At 38.0% G+C, this 12,040-nt stretch overlaps 1 protein-coding gene across 14 annotated transcripts in view; it reads left to right on the top strand.

Moving 5' to 3' along the window:
• Positions 1–12,040, top strand: part of Bnc2 (basonuclin zinc finger protein 2) — a 413,108-nt gene that overhangs the window by 382,515 nt on the left and 18,553 nt on the right. For all 14 annotated transcript variants that reach the window (XM_078047672.1, XM_078047668.1, XM_078047669.1 and 11 more), the window contains one exon: positions 9,717–11,686. In XM_078047672.1, coding sequence (XP_077903798.1) covers positions 9,717–11,686 — 1,970 coding nt within the window. The remainder of the gene's footprint in view (positions 1–9,716; positions 11,687–12,040) is intronic.

The following is a 12,040-nucleotide window of genomic DNA, read 5'->3' as shown; positions in this document are numbered from 1 at the left end:
CTAGAATTTTTTAGGTATCCTTCATTCATGCTCTTAATTTTATTTCCTGAATCTATTATTTTAAGCATAATCAAAATTTTGCAACTTTAAGGTGCAAAGTCTATTGGGCCTGTAGGTATAGAGTTAGGTAATCTGTGCTTGAAATTAAAGACTTGGGTGATTTTGTAAGAAAAGTTGATATACTAGGAATATCAGTTTAGACTTAGAATTTTCTATTTTGAAACTTAAAATGATACCTATGATACTATTACTAACATAAAAATGCATCTTAGCACCACATAAAAATAAATAAACAAAATAAAGGCATTGTATACATCTAAAAGCTAAAAACAATTAAAAATTTAAAAATCCTAAAATTAAATTTTTTCAAAAGTCTCAGATTTGATTTACAGAGGAGTAGATTATTTGAAAAATACCTTTGAGACTTTGAAGTGCAGTTGTAGACATTTCATCAAATAGTTTACTCCTCTGAATTTTTTCATATGCTTTATTTATTTGCAAACAACTGCCCATACAGAAAATACAGATGACTAGTTTTGAGCTAGACCTGCTAAAATGCATGGATACAGAAAAGAAATCCTGACAGGCCTTTAATTGAGCTTAGCTGGAGCTTTTATGATTAAATATGTTATAAAACCAGAATGATCTATCATAATCATAGTTTTCAAAATAAAAATGCCATATAGATTGTTACTGAGGGAAAAGAGGCTAAACATAAACTATACTTTTTTATATGGTTCATAATCAAGAATATTCTATTAATAAAGTAGAATTTTCAACTCTAAAGTCAAACTATGTTTTAATAGCCACAAGAACCATTTAAATACTAGTGCCCTGGCATTTTGAAAATGTTGATTTAGTAAGAAAGATACTAATTTCAGAAGAATGTGTTACTCAACTTATCAATACATATTTATATATCTAAATTTTTTTTTTAAAGATGAGTACAGCTGCTGGTGAAGCTGAGACAGGAGTATCAAAACTTTTGAGACAAGACTGAGAAACTTAGCAAGACTCTGTCTCAAAATAAAGTTTAAAAAAGAGGCTGGAATGTAGTTCATTGATAGAGTACTTCCTTTGGGTCTATTCCCTAATACCACCAAAAACTAAAAGAAAAAAATTTTTTTTTTCAGTGCGAAAACTATTTTCAAAGGTGGATCAGAAAAATAAGTATAGGTGATTGTATATTGGAAAATATGTAAAAAGCCAGAAGCTAAAGGCACATAAAATCACCATGTTGCTCCTTATGCTGCCAACTTTCTTCAAGGACTATGTTCCTCAAACCCAGTTTCATACAAGAAGAGGCAGTCTTTGCCTCTTCCTTCCTTTTCAAGTAATTCAGTGTGCCTCACCTCATTATACCACCATTCTCTAAGATCAAGCATTTTGAATTCTATGTAAAACTGATATGTAATAAATTTAATGGGCAGGTGTGAGCCCAGAGCAGTGATCATGGACATGTTTGTGCACCTGCATTTATGTGTGAAAATATCTGTTTTTAGAATATAGACCCTATTTGCAAATAATATTTATAGAGAAAAGATTCTGATGTTAGCCTGTCAGATAATAAGGATTAATAAAGTTTTCATCTCAACAGAAAATTCTTGAACACAGAGTTTTGCAATAGCGCCAGTGTTCTAAACAATAGTGGATAGGCCCATAGCCCTCATTACTCCTAGGGGCTGGGTGGTATAGGAAAGATATTTCAAATCATGTTTTTAATAATTAGCGTCAGCTTTCATAACCACAGCAAGCTGGCACATACCTATCTTGAATATTGGCATGGTCATTTCATGACAAAGACTGCCTTGGGTTGATGAGGAAAACCTATTTATTTTCCAAAAGAGATATCCACATGGTTAAGTTAACACAAGTAAAGTCCAGCTTTGATTTTTATTTGCAAGTCTGTCTGTCTGTCCTACATCCTAATGATTCTTCCTCAAAAGACATCTCTGTTTTAGACAGGAAGGAGCAAAGATCTGATTGGTCAACATTGTATTTTGAAGGTAAAATGTGTTCTTGAAATTCTGCAAAATACATATTTCTAAATCATAGAAATTTAGTAGTGTTTTACTACCCAACATATTGTTTTTTTTAATGAAGTCTAATTTGATCCATTTGATGCAAACATGGTCTGAATGAATATGTTTCATTCTGCCTCCAAATAACACAGTTGTTTCAGCTGGCCTCCTAGAAACATTAGCCTGAAATACTGGAAAAGCAGTTTCATAAAAGAGCTTTGTGTGAATGGAGAATGGCATAATTTTGTTTACTTGCATGACCAAACTGCTTCAGTGTATATTGTGTATACAAGTGGTACATCTTTCTCAGGCAGTACCCAGCAAGAAATATGTTTAAATATAAATTCACCAAAACAAATAAGCATGCCAAGTTCTTTTCCCACATAATTTCAAGTGTTTCTCAGAAATTATCACAACATTGCTTGAAAATTTTCCCTAAGTACTTCCCAGAATCTATTATTTTCAATAAGAATTCTTTGTGTCACCATTTTTATTCATCACTGCTTTTTGCCTGCCCCCCACCCCCGTCTTACACACACATGTAAGCAGGCACACTGACACACAAACATTGGCCCAGGTACACATAGGAATGCCAGGTCAAATAAATTAGAAAGATAAATATAATCTAACAAAAAAAAAATCAGGAGAAACGATTCTGAAGTAGTAGAGAGCACCCAGGATAGTTAACTTTTTAGCTAAGAGAAGAGTTTTAAAAACTGGCTTGACTCAGAATGTCAATTTGAAATAGAAATATTTCCTTGTTATATATGGACACATCTTAGTTTCAAAATAAGTAACTGGCAGGAGGATGGAAGAGTTCTGAAAGTTTTATGACTTGTGCCAGTTTTTTCTTCAGAGCTGTTTGTGATGCTCAAAGGCGTCTGTTTCACAGAATATCTCCCTCAGACACCTGCTGCTTTCAGCACCCACAGCCATCTCTGTCCAACTCACAAGTTGTATCCAGGAGTCTCCGTTTGCTCATCCCATCTATTAAGTTGTGGAATGCCCTTTTCCAAATGACCCGAGATCAAGATCTGAGCCCGTCAGTTGCTCCTCAGATGACCCAGAGTGATGTATTTCCTAATTTCTGAGTCATATCCTGATACATGTCCACCTAAAGAGGTGGCCTGCGCACAGGCAGGAGGAGGCGAGGGAAAGCATGTCATAGATTGCTCAGTGTGAAGGTGCATTAACACAGCGCATGTCTGCCATTCATTGGTGGTAGTTCTGTAGGCGTCTCCAAAATTTTATGATTACATTCCATCAGTAAAAAAAAAAAAATACAAAGCTTGTACTCTGACATATTAAAAACATTTCTAAATTAGTAATATACTACTGTGAGTCCATGTGAAAATATTAGAAAAGAAATCATCTTTCTAGGTAAAAATTACATAAAAATTCATGTGTTTACTCCTCATGTCATAAGAGATTGTCATGCACACTGTGAATAGGAGAGAATGGAAAAATGTGTGTTTATGTTTGTACACAATAGAATGTAAGAGGCAAAAAGTAATTGAGTTATTAATGTGAGATATCATGCAATTTGCGTGGTTTAATTTTAGAATCTACTTCATTGAGATCTACTTTACATACAACAGAACCCACCAGTTGCAAACGTACATTCCATATAGTCACAGAAATGTCAGTACAGTCTATTATTTTCAATAAGAATTCACATACAAAACATTTCCATCACTCCAAAAAATGTTCCCTAATGCTCTGTCTAGTCAGTCCCTTTACCCCCATGTTCAGCGTGGCATCCACTAAACTGCTTTCTGTCCTGCCTTCTCTTATGATTAGAATGGTAGAATATGTTCTTTTTGTGTCTGACCCAAATGCTTTTGCAAGTCATCCCTGTTAGGGTATATATCAGTAATTTTTTCATTTTTATTGACCTCTATTTTAGTGTATTGATATCCAAAAATTTGTCCTAATACTTAAATATCTAGAAAACCTGATAAAATTTGACTTAAGTTTTGCATAGCATTGCCCCATTAGTTTTTAACTCAGCAATTAATATGAGGTTTTATCTGATAGAGTACTTAAGATAGGTAGGCTTGAAATTTGGCGATTTCTGTCATTTTTATCCAAAACATTCCTCTTACCTTGATATTTGAATTAATCTAAGGAAACATACTATATCTTGACAGGAAACTGGTCATGAAAGTTAATTGCCAATGTGGTTATGATGGAATGATTTCTTAATAAAGCATGTTTTGAAAAATTAGACATGAAATCAGAAACATGTCTCATAAAACTCTGATTTTATTCTAAGTGGCCTGTAGTCCCTGTAGCTTACTGTCATTTCATTGAAAGATCAAGGGCTGGGGTTGTGGCTCAGTGATAGAGTGCTTGCCTAACACTTGTGAGGCACTGGGTTTGATCTCAGTATCACATTAAAAAGTTAATAAATAAAGTTATTATTAAAGAAAAAAGATCTAAAATTATATCCAAAGGGAAGTATTTTAATTTTTATCTGTTTTAGGATTTTCTTTTAAATTATACCTTCAATTTGAATGATGCTCCTGTAATAGATTAGGAAACTAAATTATACTGGGTCTGTCTTTAAACTATTTGCTTATTTCTTACTAATTTAAATAATGCTAGAATGAATAGCTCCTAGATCTGTAGTGTTTGGTGTTCCTCCCTTATTTCCTTCCATGGACACAAAGCAGGCAATTTGCTTTCCTCCTTGCTGTGACATGACCACAGGTAGGCTTATTCTTAGACTGAGCTTGAGGTCACCTGACAACCTAATTATACTGAAGATTCTTATTTGGTTTTCTTCCACCTTATTACATCCTATCCTTCTCTATTATCCCTCTGCCCCAGATAAGAGTAACCAACTAATCTTATTATACTTTTATTTAAAAACTTTAGGTGCTTTGATATGAAAAGGGACTCTAATAACACCATGTAAACCATGTCAGCTAATCCACAACAAAAAGATATTTAAAAATCGCTCTTCTGAGCTCAGGGTATAGCTCAGTGGTATAATTCTTGCCTAGCATGCTCAAGGCCCTGGGTTCCATCCCCAGCACTGGGTAAGGGCAGTAGAGTGTGGAAGAGGGTCTTCTGAAGAGCCATGTAAGAAATGAATGCCAAATTTCTACAAGTAATCTACCAGTTCCCATGAAATAATAAAAGAAAGGGTTTTCATATAATATGCGCAGATGTAAATTATTTTAAGTGTTTTATACTTTTCCTAAGCCCAATAAAACTGGTTTATAAGTCTGTATTATTTCATGTTACTAAATTTTTAATTAGTGGTGTACTATTATTTTCACAGGAAATCAATACTTATAATAATACCTTCCATTTAACTTTAATAGGATACGTCTTATTATCCTCATTTTGTAAAATATTTCCCAACCTAACAGACTGAAGATCAGTGAACTCTGATTTCAAATGGGAAAGCATAAAGGAATTGACTCACCAACTACAAATTTGCCTAGGAAGGAGAAAAGTTCAGATACATATCCTAAAGTTAACTCATTCATGCACAAGATCAGTGTCCTGGTGTGGATGGGTCAGTAGTCAAGATCTTTATATCAGGTTAAGAGGTTTTTGTTTTATTCATTTCATGATAACACTTGATTCTTTTTATAATTCCTGTTCACTTTGGTAACGTATATTTGATCATCTAAACTATCCATAAGGAAAACTAGTTTTTCTCTCTTGTCATTCTTGAGTCAGTACTTAAATAAAATAAAAACAAATTTTTTTAAAAAATAGGTCTTTAGTTATTGCAATAGTTTCCATTCGTCCTAAAGGTTTTCAAATGGTTACTTGGAATTACTTGTAGACAAGTTTGTGTTTGTTGTTGTTGTTGTTGTTTTACAAAGTTCCCAGACTAACACTGGTCCATCTTGAATATCATGTACATCTTTCCTGAAGTTCTTCCTTCACAGAAGAGTCTTAAGCTGCTGTATAAGAATCACTGCACCAGATCATGCTTATTTCTGTTACAAAGATCTTCAGAAAAAAAGAAACCAAACAAACAAACAAACAAACAAAAAACCTGGGCTTCCCTTGTTTCCTTTGCTGGTTTCTAACTCCCTTCAACCAGTTCATCTATGGATATACCAAAACTGATAGCTGTTCTCAGCAAAGGAGTTTTCTGGCTCCTTGTGTTGCCTATGAAGATCAACTTTGTTTCTTTCTGCAATTTTTCCAATTATAAATGTTGATGGTATTAGGTAATCTTGATCAAATATGAGTGATAACTTCTTTGGAAAGAATTTCTGTGGTTCTTACCTGGAGCCAGAGGGGTACCCCATCACAGGTATGGAAATTTGAATGCATGTGTAGATATTTGTGCAGTTCTTGAGTAGTTTTGTTTGCAAAGGTGCTATGTTATAGTTCTCTATAAGTATAAATTGCCCCCTCTGTCTCCACTATAAGTGAAGCCTCTCTTTTATGAGGCTAGATACTAGCAAAGTTCTGAATCTTGCTTACCGGAATCTTTTCTACTCAAAGTAAGTGACTTAACACCACAGTCTCTATTTTAGCAGAGATAGCTAATCTGGACTAAACTGAAGGGCAGTGGTTTTAGAAATAGCAGCTCGAGTTTTGGTGGGCTAGAGAAAGGAGAAACCAGAGGGGCTGGCTGTGCACTGCTGGGAGAAGAAAACTGGGAGGAGGGAAAAGAGATGCGTCAGGTGGGTGGAACCAGTTGCTATGGTTTCTGAGGTTCATTTTAATACCAGAGGCTGCCAATTGCATTCATTATTGACATGCAGATTTAGGTGTAGGCTACCTGGGAAGAAAAGACTTTATACCCTTAGGAAGCAATCCATACCGAAAGGCTCCAGAAAACGTGATCAAGAGTAGATTAATGGTAAGAAGAGATTTTAAAAATGACATACAAGTGGACAGTACAGTGTTCTGCGGACTGACTGTTCAGAAAAAGTTCTGCTTGTCACTGTCACAAACACAACATGCTGACCTGGGAAATGGCATCACAAAATAATAGTCCTGCACACTGTTGAGACAGTGAACTTAGAGTCAGAATTTCTGGGTTCAAGTTGTAGCCTGGAGGTCAGTGCCTTGGCAAAACTTAACGAGCACTCTTATATTTCTCTACCTCTAATTTCTCATCTGTTAAATATTCACAGAGCTCTGGAAGCTATGATGAGGTGCAAATGAAATTAAACTATATAAAATCACAATTTTAATTTTTCTATGTACCTACAATACCAACCCCTATCCTCCCACCATTCCAAAAACAAACAAAAAATGATGTGTGAGAAATCAGTATCTATCTTGTTAAAATAGCTGTTGCATTTTTAACAATCCTGGAGGATCATGTGGAGTCACTCCGTACCCACATCATTGTATGACTGTTCTGAGCACAGACTTATATGGGAATATTTGAACTGAAGTCCAATTTTATCTATTCAGTGAGGAAGAGATAAATGTATTTGGCAGTTTTCGTGCGATGGACGCCCTTCTGTGTGCACCACACATACTGTTGATGTAAAATGACAGAATGCTAGGAGGGAATTTTATGAAGAATAGAACATAACTATCAGAGCTTCTTTAAAAAATAATTCAAGGTGAGTGTGGTAACGCACGCCTTTAATCCTAGCAGTTCAGAAGGCTGAGGCAGGAGGATCACAAGTTCAAAGCCAGCCTCAGCAATGGTGAGGCACTAAAGCAATTCAGTCAGACCCTGACTCTAAATAAAATACAAAATAGGGCTGGGGATGTGGATCAGTAGTCGAGAGCCCCTGAGTTCAATCCCTGATACCCCCACCCCCCCCAATTCAAACAAACGACAGATATCTACTTAATCAAACTAGCTGTGACCACTCAAGGCATGATTGTGATCTAGATGGTATTTTGTATTCGAAGGCTGAGGAAAGACTTTCCATTGCAAAAGTAGTACAGGTTCCTTAGTTCCTTATATCCCTCATCCTGCTTCCCTAGAGAAACATCTTCTTGTAATCATTATACTGTTGTTGAAATCAGGTTAATATTTCCATATAAATCTTAATTTTCTATCTAGAGACTTTTCTTCAAATTTTGTCAGTTTCCCAGTAATGTCCTTTTCTAATCTAGAATTGCATGATTATGTCTTTGTAGTCTCGTCTTATCTCTAACCATTCTTTATTCTTTTTAATCTTACTTGACATTTGCACTTTATAGAGTATTACCACTGTTTTGTAGAATGCCCCTCAGTTTTGGTTTGTCTGATGTTTTCCCATGTTTGGGGGAGGTAAGTTTTTGACAAGAATGCCACAAAAGTGAGACCGTGCCCATCCCAATGTATCCTTTCGGGATGTCAATGTTAACGTCCACCAGTGGTGTTAACTTTGATGTCTCTTTTAAGGTGGTGTCTGTTAGATTTGCCTAATGTAACATTATGAGTTTCCCCCTTGTAATTAATAACTGTCTTATCATTTGTTTGTTTGTTCTGGTGCTAGGGATAGAACCCAGGGCTATGCACATGCCATGCACATGCTGTGCCACTGAGCTGCACCCAGCTCTCTTTTGTCTTTCAAGAAGATTTTATGCTTTCTTAAGCTGATGGTCAGGGTTGGAGCAAGTGTCATTCACAGAGGGTTGCAAAGCGCCCTGTCCTGGTAGGTCTAAGAAATGATGCTTTCTAAAATGATGGAGTCATTATGTAAGTGTTTAAATAGATTTCTCTCAATCCACGCTGAAATGGATTGCCTGACATTACATTGCAGGATTTTTAAGTCCTACCTTCAGGCAAATCTCATAGTTACTAGCAAAAATGAAAGTGTGAAATGCTTTTTAATGTATATTTAACAACACATAGTCTGATGATTGCTGATGTGTAGTCTCTGTGGACTTCCTTTGCTATCAGAGGAGGATGCTAAGAGACAACTTTTTACACATTTATTCTATCTAAATCCATCACATGTTTACTTTTCAAATATCTATGACTGTCATTTATAACAAGATCATAAGAAGTCAAATACTTTAAGTCTAACTCAAACTTTGAATCATAGGATTACAACCAATTTTCTGGAAAAGTACAATTACCTTTCACAAATAATATTTCCCTGATTGTACCTCATGAATTTGCCTACTCTTAAATGATGCTAAAATACAGCCATTTTAAAAAGAAAAGATACAGCTTAGGGAGGGGAGTATGAGGGGTAATGCTACTTTATTCATCTGTTTGATTCAGAAATTCACATAACTCCCATTTAAAGGAATTTCCATCATTGAATCCAGTTTCATGTCTGCTTGTGTCGAAGAAGTAAATTTCACAAACTGTACTTAATTCCTTCCTATGGTGTCACTATTTAATAAGGATTAAGGTACCCTTTTTTTTTTTTGCATTTATACTGGCTTGCACAGCAAGAGTTCACGTCTTATACTAATATATGCTAAATAGTTGCATAGTACATAGATCATTGTTGTTAAAATAGCAGTACTGAAGGCATTTTAGATCACAGAGCCCCAGTGGTCTACATTTTGTTTGCTTTGACATTATTAAACTCAATCTGTTTCTCTAACTGTGACTCTAATTACTACATTTGCATGGCAGAAAAGTTTGCTTTGTGGGTTGATTTTTATTAACAGTGCTTGCATGTTGTTTTCTGCTCTCGCTCTCAGTGTTTCACGAGCAGAGAGAGCACCTTCAGTTGCAGTGGATAATTATGCACAATCAATAAGTTTCTGTGTTTGTCTTTGTTGTTTCTTTGATGTGGCCTGTAGGATGCTGCCGGCAAGGTGCTGGACCGCTGGGCCATCATGTCTCGAGAAGAGGAAATCATCACCCTTCAGCAGTTTCTGAGGTTTGGAGAAACCAAATCCATTGTGGAGCTGATGGCAATTCAGGAGAAAGAAGGGCAGGCCGTGGCTGTACCATCTTCAAAGACAGACTCAGATATAAGGACTTTCATTGAGAGCAATAATCGCACCAGGAGTCCCAGCCTCCTTGCTCACTTAGAGAACAGCAATCCTTCCAGCATTCATCACTTCGAAAACATCCCCAACAGCCTTGCATTTCTGCTTCCATTCCAGTACATAAACCCTGTCTCAGCCCCTCTGCTAGGGTTGCCTCCAAACGGGCTACTTCTAGAGCAACCAGGACTGAGGCTGCGGGAACCAAGCCTTTCAACCCAGAATGAATATAATGAGAGCAGCGAGTCTGAAGTGTCTCCCACACCTTATAAGAATGATCAGACACCAAATAGAAATGCCCTGACCAGCATTACCAATGTGGAGCCCAAAACCGAGCCAGCCTGTGTCTCCCCCATTCAGAATTCTGCCCCAGTCAGTGATCTCACCAAAACTGAACACCCAAAAAGCTCATTCCGGATTCACCGGATGAGAAGGATGGGGTCGGCCTCCAGGAAGGGAAGAGTGTTCTGTAACGCATGTGGGAAGACTTTCTATGACAAAGGTACTCTCAAAATTCATTATAATGCTGTTCATCTGAAGATCAAACATCGATGCACCATCGAAGGCTGCAACATGGTCTTTAGCTCCCTCCGAAGCCGAAATCGGCATAGTGCAAACCCCAACCCTCGCCTTCACATGCCTATGTTAAGAAATAACCGAGACAAAGATTTAATTCGGGCCACATCAGGAGCTGCCACCCCCGTCATAGCGAGTACGAAATCAAATCTCACACTCACGAGTCCTGGCCGGCCCCCAATGGGTTTTACCACTCCCCCACTAGACCCCGTCTTACAGAATCCTCTCCCTAGCCAGCTGGTATTTTCTGGGCTAAAGACTGTACAGCCTGTTCCTCCATTTTATAGAAGTTTACTCACTCCAGGGGAAATGGTGAGTCCTCCAACCTCCCTCCCAACCAGTCCCATCATTCCAACCAGTGGTACCATAGAGCAGCACCCCCCACCACCTTCTGAGCCAGTAGTGCCAGCAGTGATGATGGCCACCATTGAGCCTAGTGCCGACCTGGCACCCAAGAAAAAGCCCAGGAAGTCAAGCATGCCAGTAAAGATTGAGAAGGAAATAATCGATACTGCTGATGAGTTTGATGACGAAGATGATGACCCCAACGATGGCGGAGCTGTGGTCAATGACATGAGCCATGACAATCATTGCCACTCCCAAGAGGAGATGAGCCCAGGCATGTCTGTGAAGGACTTTTCTAAGCATAACAGGACCAGGTGCATTTCAAGGACTGAAATAAGAAGGGCTGACAGCATGACTTCTGAGGACCAGGAGCCCGAGCGGGACTATGAGAACGAGTCTGAGTCTTCAGAGCCCAAACTGGGTGAGGAATCCATGGAAGGGGAAGAGCACATTCACAGTGAGGTGAGTGAAAAAGTCCTGATGAGCAGTGAGAGGCCTGATGAGAACCACAGTGAACCCTCTCACCAGGATGTCATCAAGGTGAAGGAAGAATTCACAGATCCCACTTATGACATGTTTTACATGAGCCAGTATGGACTGTACAACGGTGGGGGGGCTAGCATGGCTGCCCTACACGAAAGTTTTGCATCGTCCCTGAATTATGCCAGTCCTCAAAAGTTCTCCCCAGAAGGTGACCTGTGTTCTAGCCCAGACCCCAAAATCTGTTATGTGTGCAAGAAGAGTTTCAAAAGCTCCTACAGCGTGAAGCTTCACTACAGAAACGTTCACTTAAAAGAGATGCACGTCTGCACAGTGGCTGGCTGCAATGCTGCCTTCCCCTCGCGCCGAAGCAGAGACAGGTCAGTAAATCTCCATTGGCTGCTCCTGCTGAGGGTGGAGGGTGCCAGTGTCAGTCATGTTGGACCAGACATTAAAAGGTCCAGCCTCGCTGTTTTGATGCACTGTAAAGATTGTCCACAGTGACCATGTGATAACTAAGCTGCCATGCTCATGAAGGATTGTTGCAGTTGTTGCTTGTTATGATTAAGCATGCAGAATCGTATGCCATTTTACCCAGTAATGCACGCCATTTTTCTATGTGTGCTGTGTACATGTGTGTGTGCATATGTATTTCCATGCATCTAGGTGTGAATCAGTTAACTGTACACAGTTCCCTGCCTCCCCATTTACCTTTACTTAGAAGCCGCAGCTTC

Source organism: Ictidomys tridecemlineatus, chromosome 4 (assembly GCF_052094955.1).
Source record: "Ictidomys tridecemlineatus isolate mIctTri1 chromosome 4, mIctTri1.hap1, whole genome shotgun sequence".
In the NCBI taxonomy this organism is placed as follows: domain Eukaryota; kingdom Metazoa; phylum Chordata; class Mammalia; order Rodentia; family Sciuridae; genus Ictidomys; species Ictidomys tridecemlineatus.
The sequence above is the reverse complement of the archived record's forward strand: the minus strand, read 5'-3'. Positions and strand labels throughout refer to the sequence as shown.